The 27,233-nt window shown below is 41.2% G+C and overlaps 1 protein-coding gene across 1 annotated transcript in view; it reads left to right on the top strand.

Moving 5' to 3' along the window:
• Window positions 1-27,233, top strand: part of MACO1 (macoilin 1) — a 67,093-nt gene that overhangs the window by 27,559 nt on the left and 12,301 nt on the right. Inside the window, exons 7-9 of the mRNA XM_055574089.1 lie at window positions 21,901-22,059; window positions 23,708-23,890; window positions 26,100-26,220. Coding sequence (XP_055430064.1) covers window positions 21,901-22,059; window positions 23,708-23,890; window positions 26,100-26,220 — 463 coding nt within the window. The remainder of the gene's footprint in view (window positions 1-21,900; window positions 22,060-23,707; window positions 23,891-26,099; window positions 26,221-27,233) is intronic.

Below are 27,233 nucleotides of genomic sequence, written 5' to 3'. Positions count from 1 at the left end.
GCCAAAGGTGGCCCACTGCCTGTTTTTGTAAAGTAAGTTTTATTGAAACGTAGCCACATTCATCCATTTATGTAGTGTCTGTGGCTGGTTTATGGTGGCAGAGTTGAGTAGTTGTGACAGAAACTCTTTTGCCTACAAAGCCAAAGATGTTCCTGCTGCTGCTGCTGCTAAGTCGCTTTAGTCATGTCTGACTTCTGTGCGACCCCATAGACGGCAGCCCACCAGGCTCCACCATCTCTGGGATTCTCCAGGCAAGAACACTGGAGTGGGTTGCCATTTCCTTCTCCACTGCATGCAAGTGAAAAGTGAAAGTGAAGTCGCTCAGTCGTGTCCAACTCTTAGCGACCCCATGGACTGCAGCCCACCAGGTTCCTCCGTCCATGGGATTTCCTAGCCAGCAACTAAAAAGGATGCTGGTAGATTGCTAAGGTTGGGGAAGGTGAGGGACTTGGCAGTAAGCATTGCTTGTAGGCCACTTTCCAGGAAAAGTTTGGAAACTTGCTAAAACATCTTTTGGTTTGAGAAATAAGTATCTTACAAAATGACCCAATTTCTGCCAGCTTGATGTCTGAATTCTCTACCCAAGTTATTTAGAAACAGACTTATAATGTTGGTAGCCAAAAATATTTTTAATTTTGACATGGAAAAAATTCTATATATAAACAAAAAAGCAATGAGGAAGATCAGTTATTTTAACTAAGTGCTGGGTTAAAAAGGAATCATGTAAATTAGACTGAGGTTTGCTCAATTTTTTCTCCAGTGGTCAGTTTTTAAATATTTTAAGTGTGCAAAAAATTATAGAAAATTTAGGTGGAAAAAAGGAGATATGTGACAGAATCACTTAAATTTTTCTTGTATTTTCATCAACTGAATTTATATAGATGTGGCCATAGGGTTTGTATAGTTTTTTTCATCCTGATTTTTCACCTAAATTATACTGAAATCATTTTCCCAACTTAGCCTAACCTGGTTTCCACTTGATACGGCATATTCCATGGCAGTTCTGTGTGGTCCTTCGGTGACGTGTCTGAGGTCTGTAGGTCAGGGTGTAGCGCCTGAGCCGCTCTCCTGTGGCTCCAGGGCCCGCAAGCAGGAGAGCCAGCACTTTTGTTTGTGCTTGGCACAGTGCTTCCTCTCAAACACAGCCCAAGACTGTGGGGTTTCTTGTCTGGAATTTGTTACTTGTTTCCGTTTCTTGGTTAAGGGAGAGATTTTAAAACTGGGTACAAAATGTAAAGTGATCCATATTCTGTAGAAATGGTGAAGTAGAAGTCTCTTCTTTGTTTTATTTCCATCCCACTTTTTCTTTCTTTGTTTTTGTGTTCAAGACAGATTAATCTTTCTTGTTTCTCATGCTTACTCTTAGTAAGATATCAACTCTTTAATGTAGTTGAATAATGTTTAGTGTGAAGAGTCATAAAGGAAAAATATCCACACTTTGCCTAGAAGAGATGTATTTAATGAAACTGAGTAGAATTTAGAATGTTGCAGAGATATTTAGACCAGCCTCCCCAGCCCTGTCATTTCATCAGGGAAGTAAACAAGCCCTGGAAGATTAAATGACTAGTCCTAGTAACCAGCTGGAGGGACAGTTACAAGGACCAGAACCAAAGTTTCTTGACTTCTGCCTTTGCTGTTTAATAACCTGCTTTATTGTTCTGTTTTTTTAAGTTTTTTGTTTGTTTTTTTTTTTTTACAAATTCTTGTGTTTTTGTTTGTTTCAAATATATATACATCTAAAGTTGGCACAAGGATTGGCACTGGGGCTAAATTTTGTGCTCTTTTGGCTAAAATTTATAGAAGAAATGCTTAGAATTTTAGAATTTGTTTAATTTTCCTTTCTTCTAGAGAGATGCTGTTTTAAGAGTTTTAAAAATTCTTGCTCTTGCCAAAGACACAGGGGTGTATTTATTTCTGAACAGAAGGTGGCCATCCACTGGTACCCCCAAAAATTTATAGGATCTCTAAGAATGCAGCTCTCATTAGGACTCCATGGGAGTTAGTCTAGTTCAGGCACCCTAGAGCTCCCTAGCAGGGAATTTGCTCTTTAGGAATAAACCTGGGATAGGCCTACGTTGACAGAGCAGACCCGAGAGCCTCAAATTGGAGAACTTAAGATAGGGAATGTAAACATCAACCCTGGGGCAAGGCCACTGGTGACTGCTTGAAAAGTCTGAGGCATGGGCATGGCCATCGTGGTAAGTTCTGAGGGCAGAGGTGGGGGTAGCTTTTCTTTAGGGGAAAATGGAAATCTGGGGAATGCTGTAATTTATTGATTAGTTACTCTTTTTTTTTTTTCTTCTCTAAATTCATTTGGCTGTTTCAGGCACACCAAAATGTTATAACTTACTTTGTTCATACAGTTCTGCATAGTTGGAGACTTAAGAACCTTGGGGGAAAGGTAGAGAACGTTTATTAGGACTTTTCCAGTAATCACTAAGCAAGTGTGGTAGCCCTGCCTCAGCAAAGGTTGGCGGGGGCGGGGGAGGGTAGGGGTTCGAAGGGGTAGAGAAGCTCTCTAAGAAATTCTAACCTATTCACTGTTTAATTTACATTCATACCCAGGAACTAACTTATATTACCACTTCTGGGTCTTAGGGAAATATTTTGGGAGCATATAGATTGATGACAACATAGTTGATAAATAGGCTTTATAATGTTTTGGTCCATCAGTGAATATATTGATTAGTATTGTGTTTTAGTAGGCTGTGATATGAGTATTTGTGACTCATCTCTTTCTAATTTAAGCTGGTGGGTGAGCAGAATGTCACTGGCCTTCATTCCACTTTCTAGCCATTATAAATCTTATGTTTATGTTTTGTGATTTTGTGTTTTTCTTACGAGGGACAAAGATAGCAAAAGCTAATAAGAACAGCCAACTTTCTTCCTTGATGGGACTTGGCTGGTGGCACAGATGGCCCAGGTGGTTTGACTAAGCAGTTCTCAGTCTTTGTACTTCTGAACTTAATCTTGTCTGCACATACCAGTGTTTTAAATTGTTGTGTAACCGCTGCCTTATAGAAGACTCCTTAGTGTGGTCTTGCTGTTTGGGGACAAATAACAGACAATTTACACTACTTCCAATTTTTCATTTCCCCACATTTTAAGATGTGCGTGCGCACGCTCAGTTGTGTCCAACTTTGCAAGTCCATGGAATGCAGCCTGCCAAGCAAGAATACTGGAGCAGGTTGCCATTTCCTTCTCCAGGGGATCTTCTGTCCCAGGGATGGAATCCATATCTCCTGAGTCTCTTGCATTGGCAGGCGATTCTTTACCACTAGGCCACCTGGGAAGCCCCGTTTTAAGACATCTACAGACAATTTAAAGTTAGATATCCACTGAAAGGAAAGGGCCATATTTTTAGATACTGATTTTTAATTATCAGCGGATTCAGTATGGTTTTGGTGTGAATAGCTGTAAAGAAAGAGCATAATAAAGAGAGAATCCAAGAAGCCTCTGTTTTGTCATCTTAGAGATTGTAGGCACAAAGCGAGGATAGAATCCAAAGCTGAGACCCAACTCTGGGGAGGAAACAAGACAGTGCAGTCAGTTCCAGAGGTAGAGCCTTTGTGCATTCACTGGGGTAAGTACCTGGGGAAGGTGGCCTTATATGGACTTTTCCAGCCTTATCTCAAGTCCCTAAAGAGTCCTACATGGGGGATCACAATAGTTAAAGTGGGGAATGTTACAGAGGATTCTCTTGAAAGGTGGAAAAGTGAAAGTCACTCAGTCGTGTCCTACTCTTTGCGACCCCATGGACTATACAGTCCATGGAATTCATCAGGCCCAGAATACTGGAGTGGGTAGCCTTTCCCTCTTCCAGGGGATCTTCCCAACCCAGGGATCAAACCAGGTCTCCTGCATTGCAGGCGGATTCTTTACCAGCTGAGCCACAAGGGAAGCCCTGAAAGGTGGAAACGTATCTTAAAAAGAATGTAATGGAAAGACCTCAAGATGGATTGTTAAAGGGGAGGAAGTAGAAAAACTGATCAGATAGTATGACCCCATTACAAAATATGGGTAAGTATTGTTCTTTTCATACGCAGAAGATTATTTGAAATAGTTTATACCAAATGGTCAATTATAGTTGAGTATAGTAGATGTTTACTTTCTACATTGTCTGTTTCTACATACTTTGAATTTTTACACAGGCTTATTATGCACATAATAGAATGTAAGCTCAATGAGATTAAAAGATGCTTACTCCTTGGAAGGAAAGTTATGACCAACCTAGACAGCATATTCGGAGAAGGCGATGGCAGCCCACTCCAGTACTCTTGCCTGGAAAATCCCATGGATGGAGGAGCTTGGTAGGCTGCAGTCCATGGGGTCGCGAAGAGTCGGACACAATGGAGCGACTTCACTTTTCACTTCATGCATTGGAGAAGGAAATGGCAACCCACTCCAATGTTCTTGTCTGGAGAATCCCAGGGGCGGCGGAGCCTGATGGGCTGCCGTCTGTGGGGTCGCACAGAGTCAGACACGACTGAAGTGATTTAGCAGCAGCAGCAGACAGCATATTAAAAAGCAGAGACATTACTTTGTCAACAAAGGTCCGTCTAGTCAAGGCTGTGGTTTTTCCAGTAGTCATGTATGGATGTGAGAGTTGGACTATAAAGAAAGCTGAGCGCTGAGGAATTGATCCTTTTGAACTGTGATGTTGGAGAAGACTCTTGAGAGTTCCTTGGACTGCAAGGAGATCCAGCCAGTCCATCCTAAAGGATATCAGTCCTGGGTGTTCATTGGAAGGACTGATGTTGAAGCTGAAGCTCCAATACTTTGGCCACCTGATGCGAAGAGCTGACTCATTTGCAAAGACACTGATGCTGGGAAGGATTGAGGGCAGGAGGAGAAGGGGACGACAGAGGGTGAGATGGTTGGATGGCATCACTGACTCAACGGACATGAATTTGGGTGAACTCCAGGAGTTGGTGATGGACAGGGAGGCCTGGTGTGCTGCAGTTCATGGAGTCGCAGAGAGTCAGACACAACTGAGCAACTGAACTGAACTGAAGCTCAATGAGGCCAGGGACCACCTTTGCTCTTGTCTTCCCCTTTTTTCCTTTGCCACAATATATGGTGATTGGCACCGTAGATGCTCAATAAATACTTACTGAACAAATGTTACCTTTGTCCAGGAAAAATAATAGGTAGGCGGCCGAGAGAAGAAAGACGGGCCTCAGTAATTGCAGTGTGGTGCCGCTGCCGTGTAATTCAAAGGCTTTTGAAGTTGGGAAACCTCAGTGTTACATTAGACCAAGCCAAGGACCTTCTATCCAACTGTTAGTTGTTCTTGAGTAAGTTGTTACTGACTTTATTTCTAAAAAATAAAAAGAGTTTCCACTCTTAAGCCCCCTTCCTTGCTGTGCAAGAGATTCAGGAACTTCTGGAAGTTACAAGGGCAAGGGAAGAAAACTCCAAGGGACAGCTGTTGAAAAAGCCATTTTTTCTGGCAGTGGGATGGTTATGCTGCAGGGCCAGGGAATCTAGGCACAAACCACATGTCAGCCAAGAACGCAGAGAAAATCTGTTTGCCTTGCCTTATTCCTCTTTCCTGGTGGCTCTTGCCTTCTCTCTTCCTGCTTAGTCCTAGCCGTTCTCTTTGTCTTTGTGGTAGCTAGAGAGAGAGAACTCAGATCCCACGTTTCAGTTCCAGAACTTTCCCTCCAAGGAAATCCCCTTGGTTAGAAAATGTGTTGACTGCCCTGTATATCATCTCAGGTGCCAGAGAGAAAGTGGTACATTGGCTTGTTTTCTTCTGAATACATTTCATTTGAATACATTTTGCTCTGTGTCAGGAATAGTTTGTGAAAGAAAATCTGATCTTGGGAGACAGTGACTGGGGCTTTGGACTTTACCCTGGCTACTTGCCGTCCGTGTGCTCCCTGTCGCCTGCACTGACAACCCGTGCTGCACGTGACGTGCCTGACACTATCCCCGTGAGTGGTGGCTGCCAAAGCAGGCCTTTCCATTTCTGCAGGTGCATTTGCTCATTTATTTGTAGCAGTATCATATCCAGCCTCGAGGTAAAATTAGTAAAATACGTGACATTTCAGAAAGAAGATTTTATCTAGACACTTAGAGGTTCTAGTTAGATTAGATTAAATATCTTGTATGTAGCTATTTAGTAGCTATTATTAAATTATTTGGAAATGATAAAGTGGAAAAAATAAGTAATGGAGTGTATTTCTATTAATATTTAGTAAGTTTAGTGTCTCTGTGGAAACACGTTTCTGATTTATATTAGTCTAGCATTGTTTCTGAGCCAACGTGTTGTCAGACCTGATTGTTTTCATTTTCTGCCTTGCTCATAGTATTTAAGGCACCTGTAGGTTTTACTTGGTTAGCTTTGTTTATTATGTTAATTCATAATATAGTTTGAATTTGTTTTAATCATTGCAGTGATTTAAAACTATAATATTCTGGGATATAAATGTAGTCATAGAAGCGTGATAATTTTAGACTTAAGCAGGCCTATTTTACAGCTTGAAAACCACTCACCACTTTAGAAGCTAGGCATTAATGAATTTAAGCCAGTGGTTTACTTAGTGTCTCCATATCCAGGTGATCAAAGGAAATAATTATCTGTGTTGCATAGATAAATTATGAAATAACATGTAAATTATTTGATGGGGTGAGTCCACATTAGAAACACTTTTATGTTGAATACTGAGATTTTATTCCAACAATAGGAATTTCTGATTAGACAATTAGAAAGTTTGCTCCCTAGAATTCAGAAGGAACTGCTATAAAATTTTGTGTTAAATTCTGAGTCAGTATGCTCCATTGGCACATAATGAATTAAGATTACCAGCTAAGGATTAGGGGTGGATTCCCTGAAGGGGAGGAACTCCAACGAAAAGGAACTGTGGTCTTGAAATGTTACTCACATTCTCATTTAGAAACTAGCTATTTGAATACTTTGACAGCCAGTGTGAGTATACTTCAGTCTGTGCAAATCTCTCGGGGATCTCTGAAACCTTTTTGCTAGCTAGCTGGGCCTCTCAGAATTAAAACAAGTTTTAGTTTCTTATTTGTGAGAAGAATGACAGCTCCCTACTCTCAGGTCTCTTTCTCCTTTCTTGGTAGAGTGTTGAAACAGATTTGAAATAGAAATACAGTGCAGCAAACTGAGAAGGGCCCTTGTCCTTCCTCTCCCCTGACTCGAGAGATGGTAGAGCAGACTCAGACACATATAGGAATGAGGCAGGGCATAGGCATGAGCTGGGGGCCAGGGTTGGCATCATTCATAATCAGTACTATACCTGGCACCCAGGAGTTTGAAAGCACGTGCCCTTCCAGACAGGACAGCCAGTTGTTGCTCTGCAGGATTGTAGGCTCAATGTTGCTAAATCTTCTGATATTTAGAAGAGATGCCAAAAACAGATATCTTTATGTGAAATGTCACAGTTAAATATTTTTTTTACTTCATGTAGAAGAAGGTCAAACAAAACATGTTTATGGGCCAGATTGGTTCACAGGTTTATAACCTGTGCACCTGACCCTTCCTGTGATTCTTGTATTTTGTTCATCCCCTCCTGACCGCATCAATCAAGACTGGACTTCTGTAGAAAGGACTTTTAATTAGGGACTGTCTGGCAATCTGGGGCTTTTTGCCTTCTCCTATCCTTGAGTTCCCTGTGCTCCTGGAAAACATGCACCTGCTGACAGCACCCCTCCAGAGTCAAAAGACTGCTCCCTTTTTTGTTGCAGTCCTCAACACCTGACCATGAGGCTTTCTGACCACTAAGCAGGAAAGGGAGCAATCTTGCGACAAGAAGTGTAGTTTGAGTCTCTCTGCAAGTCGCTCAGTCATATCTGACTCTTTGCGACCCCATGGACTATACAGTCCATGGAATTCTCTAGGCCAGAATACTGGAATGGGTAGCCTTGCCCTTCTCCAACCCAGGGATTGAACCCAGGTCTCCCACATTGCAGGCGGATTCTTTACCAGCTGAGCCATAAAGGAGGCCCAAGAATACTGGAGTGGGTAGCCTATCCCTTCTCCAGGGGATCTTCCTGACCCAGGAATCAAACCAGGGTCTCCTGCATTGCACACAGATTCTTTACCAACTGAGCTATCAGAGGTGTTCCTCAAATGATACAATATAGAGGCCTCCTATGCTTAAGGATGGTGACTTCTTCCACATCAGGGTGTTTTTCTGCCATATTCTTGGAGCAGACATCAAAACAGGGGACATGAGACTGGTTATTCACAGATTTCACAGACCAGCTGGATTTGAATCTCGACTTAGACTGTTGCTTTGATAGGGACTAATGGATGGGAAGTAATAGTTGATGTAGATTTAGGAACTGAGGCGTTTTCTACTTCAGAAAGTTAAGTTCCCCTTTTTTGGAGTGACCTAAAAAGTTTAAGAAGTAAAAAAACAGTTGGGTTTTTCCTAAGACTTTCACATTATTCTGAAACTGGCCTGTGATGTGGGCAAATCTGAGAGGAACAGTGAATGTTGAAAAACCATGCAGAGCAAATAAACAGCCTCCTCTTAAAAAAAAAAAAACAACCCAAAACTTTTCTCCCAATCAGAAAATAATAATTAAAATATTAAAAATAAGTTACAAATGTTGATGACGTCCAACTTTGAAAGTAGAGATGGCCACTGTCTTACATACACATCCTCTCAGTCTTTTTTCTTTTGCACACATACTTCTTCTTTTCACAAAACGAAGCTCATATACTGTGTATACTGTTTTATAATTATGTTTTCCCACTGATTCTGTCATGAGTATTCTCCCATGTCATTGAATATTCTTCTTCAGTGGTTTTTTAATAGTTGCGTGTCAGTCAGACACATGAATGTACAATTTATTTAGCCAATTTTCTGTTGAATATTTAGCCAATTTATTTAGTCCATTTTCTGTTGAATACTGATTTTTTTTCTTAGTATAAATACTATTGCAACAAACACACTCTTACACAAATCTTTGTGTGTATCTCCAGCCTGGGAATGGGATGCTGTATCAGCAGATATGAACATTTTGAAGACTTTTGATACAAACTGTCATATCTGACCATATCCTTTAAGGACCTTATTAAAAATACTAGTTCATGGCACCCCTCGTTTTATGCTTGAGGGGCTTCAAGAATTCACTTTCCCATTTCCCTGAGTGGCCAGTGAAATCCTTTAGATTTCCTTTCCTGTCTCTTTTTGTTCTTTAATGAAAAGGACAGCTTAGGGAGCAGAGACCTAAGGTATTCTAATACGGTTTCACCTAGCAGTCAGGTCATCAGGTTATTACTTATTTTTGATACTTGTGCCTGGTAAGCAATTGTAGTAATCACAGTGAAACCTGAGGCAGCTTCATTTCCTTATTTCCAAAGTTGTGGTTAATTGGATATACTGAAACAGCTTCACTTGTTCAGTGTAGGCCTCATTTAAGTTGAGAGACATTCGTGTCTTTATGTGAATGACCCATGCTGCCTGTCCTATCAGGGTGAATGACCTGGAAAGGGGGGAAAGGAAGGAGTTGGTGGAGAGGGCAAACAGTATTTCTTCTGGGGACAGAGCTTTGATTTATGAGCTCAGTTTCCTGCAGAGACAGCTGTGTGGTCCCTAAACAAGTCTTGTCTTGTATGATGAATGTATGCTGGGGATCTCCTAATGGAATTAGGTACTTCCCGAGATGAACCAGTTGCTCTTCACTCGTTCTTTTCATGGGCACCTGCCTTCCTGATAAGCAAACGCCCCTTTACCCCTGTCTTCATCAGCCACTGTTTAAACTAAAAATCTGGCATCCTGCTCCAGATAGGTTGTTTCCAGAGCCTCTATAACATGACACTGACCCTGTTCTGTTCTAAGCACTGAGGAGATGCACACAGAGTGAGGGTTAGAGGCATGGTCTTGGAAAGACTGAAAGAAACTTTAGAAACACACTTCCAGCTTCTAATTGTAGAGTGCTGTCAGTCCCTGGCTTCAGAGAATTCATACGCTTTTTAGAAATAAGATAATATGCACAGGAAACGATTAAAAACCCAAACAAGTTTAAACAGAGCACAGGGCAGTGGTTTAGGGCCAAGTAAGAGACAGCAACAGTAAGAGTTTTCAGATTTCAGAAGGATAGAGAACATTGGGCCCTTAGAAGTCAGCACCTCATCCTGGAGAGTTTTGTGGGTTTTTTTTTTAATTTTTTAAAATTTATTTAATTTTTTATTGAAGGATAACTGCTTTTTAGAGTTTTGTCATTTTCTGTCAAACCTCAACATGAGTCAGCCATAGGTATACATATATCCCCTCCCTTTTGAACCTCCCCGCCCCGCATCTCACTCCCCATCCCACCCCTGTAGGTTGATACAGAGCCCCTGTTTGAGTTTCTTGAGCCATAGAGCAAGTTCCTGTTGGCTGTCTGTTTTACATATGGTAATGTAAGTTTCCATGTTACTCTTTCCATGCATCTCACCCTCACTTCCCCTCTCCCCATGTCCATAAGTCTATTCTCTGTCTGTTTCTCCATTAGATCAGATCAGATCAGATCAGTTGCTCAGTCATGTCTGACTCTTTGCGACCCCATGAATCGCAGCACGCCAGGCCTCCCTGTCCATCACCAACTCCCGGAGTTCACTGAGACTCCATTGCTGCCCTGTAAATAAATTCTTCAGAACCATTCTTCTCGATTCCATATATATGTGTTAGAATACGATAATTATCTTTCTCTTTCTGACTTACTTCACTCTGTATAATAGGTTCTAAGTTCATCCACCTCATTACAACTGACTCAAATGTGTTCCTTTTTATGGCTGAGTAATATTCTATTGTGTATATGTACCACAGCTTCTTTATCCATTCATCTTTCAATGGACATCTAAGTTGCTTCCACATTCTAGCTATTGTAAATAGTGCTGCAATGAACAATGGAATACATGTGTTTCTTTCAATTTTGGTTTCCTCAGGGTATATGCCTAGGAGTGGGATTGTTGGGTCATATGGTGGTTTTACTCCTAGTTTTTTAAGGAATCTCCATACAGTATTCCATAGTGGCTGTATCAATTTACATTCCCACAAACAGTGCAAAAGCATTCCCTTTTCTCCACACCCTTCTCTAGCATTTATTGTTTGTAGACTTTTTGATGATGGCCATTCTGACCAGCATGAGGTGATACCTCATTATAGTTTTGATTTGCATTTCTCTAATAATGAGTAATATTGAGCATCTTTTCATGTGTTTGTTAGCCATCTGTAGGTCTTCTTTGGAGAAATGTCTGTCTAGGTCTTTTCCCCACTTTTTGATTGGGGTGTTTGTTTTTATGGTATTCAGTTGTATGAACTGCTTGTATACTTTGAAAATTAATCCTTTGTCAGTTGTTTTATTTGCTATTATTTTCTCCCATTCTGAGGGCTGTGTTTTCACCTTGCTTACTTTTGTTTTTATTTCCATTACTCCTGGAGGTGGGTCATAGAGAATCTTGTTTTGATTTATGTCATTGAGTGTTCTGCCTGTTTTCCTCTAAGAGTTTTATAGTTTATTGTCTTATATTTAGGTCCTTAATCCATTTTGAGTTTATCTTTGTGTGTGGTGTTAGGAAGTGTTCTAATTTCATTCTTTTACATGTAGCTATCCAGTTTTCCCAGCACCATTTATTGAAGAGGCTGTCTTTGCCCCATTGTATGTATATTCTTGCCTCCTTTGTCAAAAATAAGGTACCCATAGGTGCATGGGTTTACTTCTGGGCTTTCTATCTTGTTCATTGATCTGTGTTTCTGTTTCGTGCCAGTACCATACTCTCTTTATGACTGTAGCTTTGTAGTGTAATCTGAAGTCAGGAAGGTTGATTCCTCCAGCTCCATTCTTTCTCAAGACTGCTTTGGCTATTTGGGGTCTTTTGTGTTTCCATATGAACTGTGAAATTTTTTGTTCTAGTTCTGTGAAAAATGCCATTGGTAATTTGTACAGATCACATTGACTCTATAGATTGCATTTTGTATTTTCACAATGTTGATTCTTCCTACTCAGGAACATGGAATCTCTCTCCATCTGTTTATGTCGTCTTTGATTTCTTTCATTAGTGTCTTATAATTTTCTGTGTACAGTTCTTTTGTCTCCTTCAGTTAAGTTCACTTCAGTTTCTCAGTCATGTCTGACTCTTTGTGACCCCATGGACTGCAGCACTCCAGGCCTCCCTGTCCATCACCAACTCCCGGAGTTTACCCAAACTCATGTCCGTTAAGTCGGTGATACCGTCCAACCACCTCATCCTCTGTTGTCCCTCCCCTTCTCTTCCCGCCCTCAATTTTTCCCAGCGTCAGGGTCTTTTCAAATGAGTCAGCTCTTCGCATCAGGTGGCCAAAGTATTGGAGCTTCAGCTTCAGCATCAGTCCTTCCAATGAACACCCAGGACTGATCTCCTTTAGGATGGACTGGTTGGATCTCCTTGCAGTCCAAGGGACTCTCAAGAGTCTTCTCCAACACCACAGTTCAAGAACATCAATTCTTTGGTGCTCAGCTTTCTTTATAGTCCACATGACTACTGGATAAACCATAGCCTTGACTAGACGGACCTTTGTTGGCATAATAATGTCTCTACTTTTTAATATGCTGTCTAGGTTGATTGTAACTTTCCTTCCAAGGAGTAAGTGTCTTTTAATTTCATGGCTGCAGTCACCATCTGCAGTGATTTTGGAGCCCCCCCAAAATAAAGTCTGACACTGTTTCCACTGTTTCCCCATCTATTTGCCATGAAGTGATGGGACTGGATGCCATGATCTTAGTTTTCTGAATGTTGAGCTTTAAGCCAACTTTTTCACTCTCCTCATTCACTTTCTTGGAGAAGTCAATGGCGCCCCACTCCAGTACACTTGCCTGGAGAATCCCATGGATGGAGGAGCCTGGTAGGCTGCAGTCCATGGGGTCGCTAAGAGTCAGACACGGCTGAGCGACTTCACTTTCCCTTTTCATTTTCATGCATTGGAGGAGGAAATGGCAACCCACTCCAGTATTCTTGCCTGGAGAATCCCAGGGACGGAGGAGCCTGGTGGGCTGCTGTCTATGGGGTCGCACAGAGTTGGCCACGACTGAAACGACTTAGCAGCAGCAGCAGCATTCACTTTCATCAAGAGGCTCTTTAGTTCTTCACTTTCTGCCATAAGGGTGGTGTCATTTGTCTCCTTGGGTAAGTTTATTCCTAGATATTTAATTCTTTTTGTTGCAATGGTGAATGGGATTGATTCCTTAATTTCTCTTTCTGATTTTTTATTGTTAGTATATATAAATGCAAATGACTTCTGTTTATTGATTTTGTATCCTGCAACTTGTCTAAATTCACTGCTTAGCTCTAGTAATTTTCTGATACTATCTTTAAGGTTTTCTATGTACAGTATCATGTCATCTGCAAACAATGAGAGCTTTACTTCTTCTCTTCCAATCTGGATTCCTTTTATTTCTTTTTCTTCTCTGATTGCTGTAGCTAGGACTTCCAGAACTATGTTGAATAATAGTGGTGAAAGTGGACACCCTTGTCTTGTTCCTGATCTTAGGGGGAATGCTTTCAGTTTTTAGCCATTGAGAATAATGTTTGCTGTAGGCTTATCATATACGGCCTTTACTATGTTGAGATAGGTTCCTTCTATGCCCATGTTTTGAAGAGTTTTAATCATAAATGGGTGCTGAATTGTGTCACAGACTTTTTCTGCATCTATTGAGATTATTATATGGTTTTTATTTTTCAGTTTGTTAATATGGTGTATCACATTGATTGATTTGCATGTATTGAAGAATCCTTGCATCCCTGGAATAAACCCAGCTTGATCGTGGTGTATGAGCTTTTTGATGTGTTGACGAATTCTGTTTGCTAAAATTTTTTTGAGGATTTTTGCATCTATGTTCATCAGTAATATTGGTCTGTAGTTTTCTTTTTTGTGTTGTCTTTGGTTTTGGTATCAGGGTAATGGTGGCCTCATAGAATGAGTTTGGAAGTGTTCCTTCCTCTGCAATTTTTGGAAGAGTTTTAGAAGGATAGGCATTAGCTCTTCTCTAAATGTTTGATAGAATTCTCCTGTGAAGCCATCTGGTCCTGGGCTTTTGTTTTTTGGGAGATTTTTGATCACAGTTTCAATTTCAGTGCTTGTAATTGGGTTGTTCATAATTTCTGTTTCTTCCTGGTTCAATCATGGAAGATTGAATTTTTCTAAGAATCTGTCCATTTCTTCCAGGTTACCCATTTTATTGCTATATATTTGTTAATAATAGTCTGTTATAATCCTTTATATTTCTGCATTGTCTATTGTAACCTCTCCTTTTTCATTTCTCATTTTGTTGATTTGATTCTTCTCCTTTTCTTGATGAGTCTAGCTAAAGGTTTGTTGATTTTGTTTATCTTCTCAAAAAACCAGCTTTTAGTTTTAGTAATCTTTACTGTTGTTTTTTTCATTTATTTCTGTTCAGAACTTTATAATTCTTTTCTTCTGCTAATTTTGGGGTTTTTTTGTTCTTCTTTTTCCAGTTGTTTTAGGTATAAAGTTAGGTTGTCTATTTGATATTTTTCTTGTTTCTTAAGGTAGGATTGTATTGCTATAAACTTCCCTCCTAGGACTGCTTTTGCTGCATCCCATAGGTTTTGAGTTGTCATGTTTTCATTGTCATTTGTTTCTAGAAATTTCTTGATTTCCCTTTTGATTTTTTTCAGTAACCTTTAGTTAGTTATTTACTACTAGTTATTATTAGTAGTAATATTAATTATACCAATCAATTATAATATTGATGTTATTAATATTATAATTAATAATATTAATTAATGTTAATATATTATTAATAATATAACCAATAGTAGAAATATTAACAATTATTACTATTAATAATAACTAAGATTACTGGTTATTACTTACTGACATAGTAAGCAACCTGTTAGCTATATAGAAATGTGTTGTTTAATCTCCATGTAATTGATATCTAATCTCATAGCGTTGTGTTTGGAGAAGACGCTTGATACAATTTTAATTTTCTTATATTTACTGAGATTTGATTTGTGACCCAAGATGTGGTCTATACTAGAAAATGAGCACTTGAGAAGAAGGTGTATTCCTCTGCATTGGATGGAATGTCCTGAAGATATCAATGAGATCCATCTCATCTGATGTATCATTTAAGACTTGTGTTTCTTATTAATTTTCTGTTTTGATGATCTGTCCATTGGTGTGAGTGGGGTGTTAAAGCCTCCTACTCTTATTGTGTTACTGTCAATTTCTCCTTTTATGCCTGTTAGTGTTTGTCTTATGTATTGAGGTGTTCCCGTGTTGGGTGCATAGATATTTACAATTGTTATGTCTTCCTCTTGGATTTATCCCTTGATCATTATGTAGTGTCCTTCCTTGTCTCTTGTAGTATTCTTTAAGGTCTGTTTTGTCTGATATGAGGATTGCTGCTCCAGCTTTCTTTTGCTTCCCATTTGCATGGAATATATTTTTCCATCTTCTCACTTTCAGTCTATATGTGTCTTGAGGTCTGCAGTGGGTTTCTTGTAGACAGCATATATATGGGCCTTGTTTTTGCATCCATTCAGCCAGTCTGTGTCTTCTGGTTGGAGCATTTAATCCATTTACATTTAAAGTAATGGTTGATGTATATGTTTCTATTGCCATTTTTGTTTTTATTTTTTAACTGAGCCTTGAATGAGTGAGGTTTGAAAATTAGAGGCCTTTCCTCCAGGAGGGATGGTATAATTAAAGATGAGATGTCTGGAAACGAGTGAATTGTTTTGGCTGGTATGATGGGTGTGTGTAAAAAACTCATCTTTCAGTCACTTGGCTGTATAATTTGGAGATGAGCTTTGAAGCCCCTTTTCTTACAGAGCGAGCAGCATTGTAAATTCTGTGTTTTCTTGCAGGGCCTACAGCATCTCTGTCAGAGCTTCTTAGAATTCAGAGATAACCATCAGAGTCAAGGCTCCTTGTCTTCCTGATGGCCTCATGGGGTCGTTCTGGCATACATACAGGTTGTTTTCTGGAATGGGTGTGGAGTGTGACTTAGAGTATGTGGGGAACCTAGTCCTCCCCAGGTGAAGTCCTGGCTAAGAAAAGGTCTCCCTCTTTTTTGCAGAACTTGTTTCCCAGGTGGTGCTAGTGGTAAAGAACCTGCCTGCTAATGCAGGAGACATGAGACTCAGGTTCGATCCCTGAGTCAGGAAGATCCCCTGGAGGAAGGCATGGCAACCCACTCCAGTATTCTTGCCTGGAGAATCCCATGGACAGAGGAGCCTGGTGGGCTACAGCTCACGGGGTTGCAAAAAGTCGGACACAAGTGAAGTGACTTAGCACATATGCACACTTCCTGGAGAAATTTATTGCCCCAGAGTGTTAAAGTTCTTGTGTATTCTCAATCAGGCCTCATAACACCTCAGGCTTTATTAAAATGTGAAGGTACTGGCTGTACACATTGGAGACTTTTATACTTTGAGTGAAGTCAGTACTGTGGCTGTAATTCAAGTGATTCACCAAAGATGAGGATTACAAACATTTAGACATAAATATCTCAGTCGTGTCGGACCCTCCGAGACCCCGTGAACTGCAGCCTACCAAGCTCCTCCGTCCATGGGATTTTCCAGGCAAGAGTACTGGAGTGGGTTGCCATTGCCTTCTCCAAAGAATACTGGAGTGGGTTGCCATTCCCTTCTCCAGGAGATCTTCCTGACCCAGGGGTTGAACCCAGGTCTTCCGCATTGTAGGCAGATGCTTTACCGTCTGAGCCACCAGGGAAGTCATATATCTCCCTACCTTTTCATATACTTAAAAACAATACTTCTTTCAACTGAAAGCTGACACATGAATACTGTACTTTGTTTTACCAGCAAGTGTGCTTCAAGATACTCACAGATATTTTTTTGTACCTAGCTTGCCTTGAAAGACTGAGGTTTGAGCTTCATACTTATTGGTAGGCTAGGAAATTACCCCTTATTAAACTGTAAAATCTCCCCTTAAAATTAAATAATTGTTAACCATTTACATTATAACTTACCTCAGTTGAGTGGGCTAAGGGAGAAGAGGAGCTAGAGGTGAGGTTTGGAGTGTCAGTTTTGCCCTTAAGTCAGCTGGGCTGGTAAGTGGAAGGGCTGTGATTAGGTGGTGTGCTGAAGTTCAGAGGTAGCTTCACAAGTTTAGAAGTTGAGTTTAAATTTATGAATAAACTGGCTTGGAAAGGTGCCTGGACCTCATAAGCGATGTTGTGAGTTGGTCAGACCCCGGCTCGTCCGCCGGGGCCCAAGTGGGTGTATTACTGGACACACAGACTCCAGCTTTGCCGTGCGCCCTGTCTCTATCCCAAGTGGCAGCACTCTTGGGCAGCCTTTGTAGGGGTGACTGGTGCCACAGGAGTTGGGCAAGGAGGGAGTGCATTTATTCGCTGCCTAAGCCCTTTCCAAAGTGTGGTTAAGATCTGTGTGATCCTTTATTTCTCTGTTTTGGATGAGTTTGTAGCTCTGCTGGAGGAAAAGTTCTCTTTATCCCTTAATCTTGTGCTGTGTAGGGAGGAGAATAGGAATTAGCTCTGATAAATGGGTTTAAGCTTGGAGATGAATGTTTTTGCCTCGTTTCTTTTTTTTAAAAACATTTATCTATCTTTGGCTGCACTGGGTCTTTGCTCCTGCGCGCGGGCTTTCTCTAGCTGCGGCAAGTGGGGGATGCTCTCTAGTTGGGCGCCCTCACCGCGGTGGCTGCTTCTGCTGAGCTCAGGCTCTAGAGTGTGGGCTTCCGCAGTTGTGGCTCCGGGGCTGCAGAGCGTGCATCCTCCTTTCTTTTGACTTCTATTTACTGAAATTAGTTTTAAGGTTTATAAACTATTACTTCTGTCTCATTTTCTTCCTGACCACTTGCTTCAAATTTAGGTTGTAGCTATTGACATTTTAATACAGTCCGATGAATACATTTGAAGATTTTGCATTAACCTCTTAACACCATTTAATTAGTACTTCTTGGTGCTTCTCACCAGTAAATTATATATCTGCATTTTACCTAGTAAGTACTGATCTTCAACACAAAAGGGTTAAATATACCATTGTAACAGGTAGTTATCTTTCTAATAAATGCCCCTGGCATTTGACTGGCTCAATTCAGTTCAATTTACTAATGCACATAATTCTTTAAAAACTCATGTTTACATTTTTTGCAGGGATTGAGGTATATTTTTAAAAGTAGGATTGTACAGTACATCTGTGCAATGTAATATTATGCAGCAGTTGTTTGTGAAAAGTTTCTAATAGTGTGGAAAGGTGCTTAAGATAAATAAACTATACACGTGGTACTCTCTCAGCAATATTAATATTTATGTGTGTTAAGAAAGAGAAAAGAGAGACAGACATGAAGTAAACCAGATGCAAATAGTGGTTCTGTCTGGATGAAAGAATTATGAGTTATTTACATTTTTATTCTTTTCTGTTGTATGCAGTTTTTTACTTTGACTGGGTATCACTTTTCCAATAAAAACATAAATCCAGTAAAGGATTATAAATCATTTTACCACCTACCTCAGTAAAGATTTAAAATATAGTGAATATTCAACATTAAATTAATGCTTTCTGCAGAGAGACAATGAAAAATTTCCCCTCATAAATTTAAAAAATTACTGAGAATTTACCATTTAGCACATTAAGTTATCTTACATGTTGTTATAGTTTCCTGTAGACCAGTGTTTCTTAAATTGGGGAATGCTGGTGTTAAATAACAGATTTGGAAAACAGTCATTCATAGTTTTACAGAACTAATGGCAGCAGTTATGAAAATCCTGAAGCATTTTAATTCTAGACCTTGTGAACTTAAGTTATTTAATTTTTGAAAATAAGTCTTTTATTGAAGTATAACACACACCCACAAAAATGCACAAATCTTAATTATACAGCTTATGAATTTTCACAAACTAAACATACCCTTGTAACCATGTCACTTTATCTCTTGTGTTGTACCGCTATATGTCTTTGACAAAATTTTCGTAGCTCTCCACACAGAAGATATTGTTTAGCGTTCTGTGATCTCCAGAAGTTATACTCTTGATATTTCTGCTTGTTTTGCTGTTATAACTTCACTAACTCCCTTGGTTTTTTTTTTACATTTTTCAAGGAACTCTGAAAGTTTCATTCAGAATATTGTTATTCTTAGTTCATGGTGGGAAAGTTTGGCTTTTGTAGATTAAAAACTGCAAAAAAGTAATAACTTCAAAATTATCGACATCTGACATTTACATTAGGGGCTTCCCAGGTGGCACAGTGGCAAGGAATATTCCTGCCAGTGAAGGAGACACAAGAGACATGGGTTTGATCCCTGGGTTGGGAAGATCCTGTGCAGGAGGAAATGGCAACCCACTCCAGTGTTCTTGTCTGGAAAACTGCATGAATAGATGAGCCTGGCGGTCTACAGTCTGTGGGGTCGCGGAGAGTCAGGCAGAACTGAGAGCGCACGCGCGCGCGCGCACACACACACACACACACACACACACACACACACACAGCCTTTGTGTATTTAATCTTTCTCTTGTTCCCAACTGCGGCACATGCTTTGCCCCAGTAACAGGTTGTGTGGAACTTGATTCCTGGGCCCTACATATGGTACAGCTTAGGTTGCTGATCTGAAGGAGCAGATCAGCAGCCAGTGGTAAGTGTGTCAGGCCTAGAAATCCTAGACCAAGTTGAGAGGAACTTTAGAGATCATTTTGCCTCAGATGGAGAAACTGAGTCCTGAAAGGTTACATGCCTTGGTCAGGGTCACAGAGTTGGCACCATAGCTGAGTCTAGAATCCTGATCCTCTATCCCATTTCTAAACCATGCTAAGTCCCTAGTCTCTTCTTAAAGCTCATCCTTTTTTGACTAAAAATGTACTCCTCAGGCGGTGAAACTGACTTCTCAAAAAGATAAATTAGCTAACACGTTTTTCACCCAGACTTCTTAATGGAGATAACCTGACGGCGTCGACCTGTTTTGGAAAATATCCCTTGGGTTACTTTGGGTGAACGAGGGATGGTGTGGGGATGGTATAAATGCCAGTTGGTGATTGTTGAGAGCCATTTCGGGAGTACATTCAACTGGAATAACCCTGGTAATAGGGAAAGTGTGGCATGATGTCCGTTCGTGACCCTTCCCTGGGGACCGAGCTGTGTCAGGAGACCCGGCAGTGCCTCTGGAACACGAGGTCTCTAGTCTGCTTTTTCGGCTCCTGCGCCTGGAGATGTTGCATGACTTTTTGATTTTGAGGTTTAGTTTCAGGTGGCTGAAGGGAGAAAAGTAAATGAAGCTGCTCTTTGGCTTTCTAAGGAATACCCGGCAACAGTGTATGTATTTAGTAAGTGTTGATCGCAGTGACTGATGGGCCCTGGGGATTTAGTGCTTCATGAAACATATCTGTAAGGCCCTAGGCTGTGGAGCTGGCAGTTCTAAGGAGCAATCACCATTACCCTCCAAAAATCTTGGTTCTGTTGCTATGTTGGATTAGTGAAATGCACAGGAGTCTTGTCAGAGCAAATTGACATCTGCCTACCTGTAAGTTTGTAGCAACAGGTGTCTTCTGAATCTCTCCTGGCAGTCATCCTTGGCCTGACCTTCAGTGCTGGTCTCCACAGTCCAATCTCCAACCCCCTTCTATCCTTTCTCCCTCTATTCCCAGAGTAGGTCCCTTCCTCAGAGGCCAGACTGATTGCTCTGTCCGCATATCTGTGGCTAGTGGTGCTTTTGAGAGTGTTTCCCCTTATTTAGAATGCCTCGTCCTCCCCTTCTGCTTCTCCAAATCCTGCGCAACCTTTGAGGCCCAGCTCATTTCCCATCTTCTCTGCTCGGAACTCCTGAGGCACTTCTCCCCACACCGTGCTATGGCGGATGGAGCCACAGTTCGGCTGGCGGGAGAAGAGAGTGGACTGTGGAGCTAGGTTGCCTGTGTGACCTTAGGCTGAAGACTTTTCTGAATCTAGGTTTCTTCATCTTTAAAATGGTCTAATAACCTTTAAAATGGACTAATAACCTGCCAAGGTTATTCAGCTTACCTCCTAGTTGGACAGGTTAAATGAATCCGTCCACAGGATAGCGTCTGACGCATACATTCTCATGAGATACTAGTCATTCCTTTTAGCATGCATTTAACTGTGGCCTCCCTGTGTTATGGTCTAATCATTTCAGATGTCTGTTTATTGGCCTCTAGTGAAATCAGAAAGTCCTCTCATGAAGAAAGGGGCTTGGCATATACTTCTTGTTGACCCTTTTCAGTCTTGCACGTGCACATAATAGTTCCCCAGCGCATATCACTTGGAGTGAAACTGTGACTGTTTTAAAGAAAATAGATGAAATAGGAGTGAAGAATTGAAAAGATAAGCTTCATTTCACAGATGGAGTTTTCTTATGATTCGTAGATCATGTAATTTGTTCCTTTGTTCATTGTTGTTGAGTCTAATGAGCTCTTCTGTCACAGTCACCACAAGTGTGAGCGCCGTTTAGCAAGCATGATAGCGGTTTCAGGAGCTTGCCTCAGACACTTGTCTTCCTGGCCCATGGTGGGAGGGAATCTCAGAGAGTAGATTCTGACCTGTCAGGATGTCTCAAAGCAGATGGGTCCTGAGCTGGTTGCTATGAGCATATCTCCTGTGCTGAGGAGCATGGGGAATTCACCAGTGGGGAGGGGACCTTCCCCTTCAGCCACCCTCCCTCTGCCTTCCCCTCTTCCTTTGTTAGCAGCTCAGATACAAGTCACCATCTTCACCTGTCGGTGTTCACAAATGTTTGAGGAGAAGCAAAAGTTACCCTCTGGTGGGAAGGCATGGGGACCCAGGCAGAAGCACTCATTCAAAGGCTGATTGCGGACGGGAGTTGCAGTGATGGCGGGATGCTCCGCCGTCCAGCCAGCCCTCAAGGACTTCAGCCAGGGTCTCCGCAGAGCCCCAGGGGTGCCCCCTCAGTGATGAAGATGCTGCTCTTTTCCTTCTCCTAGGCTGGAACAAGACATTAAAAAGTTAAAGGCCGACCTGCAGGCCAGCAGGCAAGTGGAACAGGAGCTCCGCAGTCAGATCAGCTCTCTCTCAAGCACCGAGCGAGGGATCCGCTCAGAAATGGGCCAGCTCCGGCAGGAGAACGAGCTGCTGCAGAACAAGTACGTACACCTTGTGGACCTTCGGCAGGGAGCCTAGCAACCTCGTATCACTTTTGTTTTCAGGGATTGGAGCATAAGGTTCATGATGACAAAAGAATCTAGCAGAGGGGTTTTTAAAAATAAAATGTTAAAAGTATTTAGCTTGAGATATTCAGTGTGTTACAAAATCTATGAAAACATTTAATGTTAACAAAACAGTTTATTTTCTTTTTTTTAATTTTTTTAAAATTAATTTATTTTAATTAGAGGCTGATTACTTTACAATATTGTATTGGTTTTGCTATACATCAACATGAATCTGCCACGGGTGTACACGTGTTCCCAATCCTGAACCCCCCTCCCAACAAAACAGTTTAATAATACTATTTGTCTTCTCTCATTTAATAACTTCTGCTCTTAGTTTAAAATAGTCATTGAGCTTTTGTGACAATTTGAGTAAAATTGACCAGAAGTATTTCTGCCACAATTTGAAGCTCTTACTCCTTTGAGTGAAAGTTTCCAGAGGATTAGACTCTCTGTACTTTGATTTCTGGAACTAAAAGTGGCATTGAACTTTGATTTTATTTGAAGAGGCAGACCAAAAGCCTGCTTTTCTTTTATGCTTTCCATTAATTCATTCTGGAATTACTTCTTGACTCAATGTGGGTCTGTCTATTTTTTTTTTTAATCTCTAAGCATTGGGTGTCTGGGGTAGTGATTGCTGTTGTAGGTGCTGAGCTGTCTGTCTGGGCTTTCCCTTGAAAGAGGATTTCTTCCTCGTTTTCAGGGAATGTAACTCAAAAGCTAAAGCATTATAGACAAATAGCCTTTCCATTGTTTCATGTATGTGTGTGACGGCTCTAGCGTTGTTGATACAGTGAGAAAAACTCACCTTATATTGATAGATAAAGCTAGGAGGAGGAGTAGCAAGGCAGAGAATGTGGCTGAAATTTCTATCTGAAATTAAGCATCCTGTGATTCTAACTACGAGTTCTATTTTGGGATACTGGGAGAAAACGCCTCCCAGCTGGGAAGGAAAGGCTGCAGTGGGCTGTGGCATATTGTATTCACGCAAAGAAAGACCTGCCCCTCCCACCCTTCCCCTCCGCTTCAGTGGGGCTGGTTCCATCTGCTCTTCCTTGATCTCAGACTGAAGTTCTACGAGGCAGAATTAGTTCTCCAGTTATCTTTTCCTCTCTTAGAAACTTGTTTTATCCATTTTCTGGATTACCTTCTGTAGATCACTTGCAGAAGTGAAGTGAAAGTTGGTCCGTCATGTCCAACCCGTTGTGACTCCATGGACTGTATCCATGGAATTCTCCAGGCCAGAATACTGAAGTAGATACTTGTTCCCTCCTCCAGGGTATCTTCCCAACCCAGGTCTCCTGCATTGCAGGCAAATTCTTTACCATCTGAGCCACCAGAAAAGCCCAGTAAAGCAGAGGCTAGGTCCAATTCTGTATTTTGTAAAGTAGCTTGTTTATTTGTTTTTAGGAATTGTTAAATAATAATGACTGTATTTTCCCTGGGCCCTCTGGGAGTTGACATCTGTGATCTGCTATTCAAATCTCCTGTTTGGCTTTAAAATGATAAAGAGAAGCCATGTCTTTCCAGGGTTTATGGTGAACACTTCTAATTGTAAAACTGTATGACAATCATTTCCATATAGATTACATAATGCTGTGCAAATGAAGCAGAAAGATAAGCAGAATATCAGCCAGTTGGAGAAAAAGCTAAAAGCTGAGCAGGAAGCCCGAAGTTTTGTAGAAAAGCAGTTAATGGAGGAGAAAAAAAGGAAGAAGTTAGAAGAAGCTACTGCTGCCCGGGCTGTCGCATTTGCTGCTGCATCAAGGTAGGTCCATGCCACCTGTATGGCTTTCCTTGGACTGAGAATGGGAATTTGATGCCTTGGGCAGGTCTGGAAATAGACAGTCGTGCACGGATGGATTGCTGTTAAGTACTATTATGTTAACTGTTTTAAACTCCGTCTGTGCAGGCTCAAGCTCTCGTGACCACTTCATCCCTCATGACCTCTATAAAGCAGGATGAGGGAATTACTGTGCCTTCCACACCTGGAAGGCAAAATGCTGCTCAAAAAGGGGTTCCAGTCACTTTGTGTAAGACTGATAATTACTACATACTTTGAGAGCGCCGATCTGGACTTTTGTTCCCTTGCAGAACTGTCATTACTAAGTTGTGTGTTTCTGGAGTTTTTATCTTAAAATGCAAGAAAGATAAAATCTCATTTCCCCAGGCACTGTGTCCTGACTGCTCATGCCTTTTTGGACATCAGCAAACTGTCAAATGACCTTAAAAAAGATGGGGAAAGACTTAAGAGCCTCTTTTTCTCCCTCTCTGTCTCTCTTTAGCTTCTACTTTACTTTTTTACTTTTTCTTCATTTTTTCGACTGGTGAAGTTCTTCTGCATGGTGAGGGTCAGTTATGGGTTTACAGATGCAGCATGAGGGTAAATTATTATCTATTTAATTTAAATTTCTATCCCCAAATTTGTGTCTATGTGATATAGTTCTACTTTTTGCTCTTTTGTATTTGGCACGTTACTAGCCTTCTTTTCAGTTCTGGCATTTGTAGAATACTTGGTAAACCATCATTTCATCTTTTAGAAGTATCAGTGGGATGGAGAAGTCTTTCTCCTGTGTGATCCTGCCTTACCCCAGCAGACTCTGGACTGCAGCTGGCTGAGCTGATTTGGCCCATCAGGATCTTTACAAATTCATAAGACCCTTTACTAACTTGCCTAGGATGTGATGAGTTTTGTTTGTCTATCATTTAAAGATTTGTAAACATTTCTGAGCACTTGCATTGCAGGAGATTTTCCTGAACAGTTGTCTGGTGTGGCTTGCGCTCTCCTTAATTCATCTAACAGTTACTGTTTTTTAAAAAAATCCCTGAGGTGGATATGCCATTTTCTTAACCATATTGTTCAGTGGCTCTTACGCCTGAGAATCAGTATATTGGTTTCAGTCTCTACCCTTAATCTCTTCTGCTTTCAGTTAAGCTTATTGCCTTTGCTCTCTTACCCTTGGATGGTTCTTGTTTGCCATCATTCATGTAGTAAAGTGAAAGTAGCTCAGTCGAGTCTGACTCTTTGCAACCCCGTGGACTATACAGTCCATGGGATTCTCCAGTCCAGAACACTGGAGTGGATAGCCTTTCCCTTCTCCAGGGGATCTTCCCAATCCAGGGGTCGAACCCAGGTCTCCAGCATTGCAGGCGGATTCTTTACCAGTTGAGCCAATAGGGAAGCCCTCATTCATGTAGAGGCTGTTTTTATTCTTAAATAAATCTCAAACCTTGAAGAGTCTCTCTCGACCTTCCTTTTTGTGAGCAAAGGATACCTACTTTGTGGGCAAAGGATACCTACTCCACCGGGCCTAAACGGTTCATCAGCTTTGAACTTGCTATTATCATCATCTTTTTAAGTTTTTCCTTATTATAGCCCTGAGAAGCAACTCTAATGCTGCTTCCTTCTCTATTTACTTCAGGCTTGTCAAATTATCATGCCTAAAGAAAGGGGATGTTTGCAGTGCATATAGCCCCTCAAAAGGGAAAATGTTTCTAGCTCACTGCCCTCTGCTGGAGACAGAAGACATCTGGTTCTGTCTTGCTCAGCTTGTGTGCAGTGTTCCAGGTCATGTTGCCTGATGGGAAGCTTGGTGGATTTGCAAAGTGGAAAAAACCTCAGTTCTCAGCCCGTTCTATGACCGACAAGTTGGCCACCTTGGGACTATGTTCGCTTTTTCAGGATTATATTATATCTAAATAGCTTCAGTTTTCTTCTCTGGAAAATGGAATAATAAACCCAACTCCAGTACAGAAGGCAGTATGGGTAAAAGTACTAGCTTGGCATCTGGCTCATCTAAGACTCCCAGTTAGTAATCATTTTAGATCACTTGAAATTATAAAAGTACAGAGAGAATGAGGAGACTGAGCCAAAAGCTGAAATCTGATTCTGTGAGTACAAGAAAAATATCGGTCCTGAAATATGATTAAACCTGTACTTGTTTGAATTCTTTTTCCTTTCTCTTCTTTTTTAAAAGGGGAGAGTGCACTGAAACCTTACGGAATCGGATCAGAGAATTAGAAGCAGAGGGCAAGAAGCTCACAATGGACATGAAGGTTAAAGAAGACCAGATCAGAGAATTAGAGCTGAAAGTTCAGGTAAGGGAGGACAGCCAACTTCATTGTGCTTGAATTCCTCTTCTGTGTTAGATTTGTGCTCTGTGCTGCCATGAGGAGATAGTCCCTACTAATACAAGCCAAACCCCATCGCGTTTGAAAATCTCTATATGACCAAAAGAAGCTCTCATCTTGTCAAGCTCATTCAAGCTATATTTAATTTAACTGGATTCTAAGACAAGCCAGAAATATTGATCCCTGACATGTTTTATACCAGAATTCGGTTCACCAGAGATTCGTTTCACTTTTTCAGGTTACAGGCCAAATTAGTGTGCTATGGAACTGATATACCTCTTCTTAGCCCTAACTCTGTATCAATTGCCAGGGAATTGACCATTCTGGATGGCTCTGAGCCTCACAGATGGCCACTCGAGGCATGGAGTGGAGGAAAAGTGCATGTGCGTGGAGTGGGAAACTGCCAGTTCTTTGGACAGTGCCAGTTTGGGGGTTGTGCATACCTTGACAAAGTATTTGATGTTGGGTCTTTAAAGGGACATTTAAAACTAATGTCTTAAGTTGTAAAGTTACAGTAATTTGAGTTATAGGGGACTCATAAAAAAATCAGTGGCAGATAGAATAGATGACCCAGAATCAAAGCCTAAAGTGCAGTGAAGGTGGCATCAGAAATGGATGAAACAGCAAGGGTTAATCAGTGAGGGCTGTGGAACAGCTAGACAATGGGAAAAAAGAAAATTGACACTCATCTGATAGCACAGAAAAAGAAATGCCAGTTCAGTTCAATTCAGTCGCTCAGTCATGTCCAACTCTTTGCGACCCCGTGAATCGCAGCATGCCAGGCCTCCCTGTCCATCACCAACTCCCGGAGTTCACTCAGACTCACGTCCATTGAGTCAGTGATGCCATCTAGCCATCTCATCCTCTGTCGTCCCCTTCTCCTCCTGCCCCCAGTCCCTCCCAGCATCAGAGTCTTTTCCAATGAGTCACCTCTTCGCATGAGGTGGCCAAAGTACTGGAGTTTCAGCTTTAACATCATT

This window comes from Bubalus kerabau, chromosome 3, assembly GCF_029407905.1.
Source record: "Bubalus kerabau isolate K-KA32 ecotype Philippines breed swamp buffalo chromosome 3, PCC_UOA_SB_1v2, whole genome shotgun sequence".
Lineage (NCBI taxonomy): Eukaryota > Metazoa > Chordata > Mammalia > Artiodactyla > Bovidae > Bubalus > Bubalus kerabau.
This window is presented reverse-complemented; position numbering and strand designations above follow the sequence as displayed.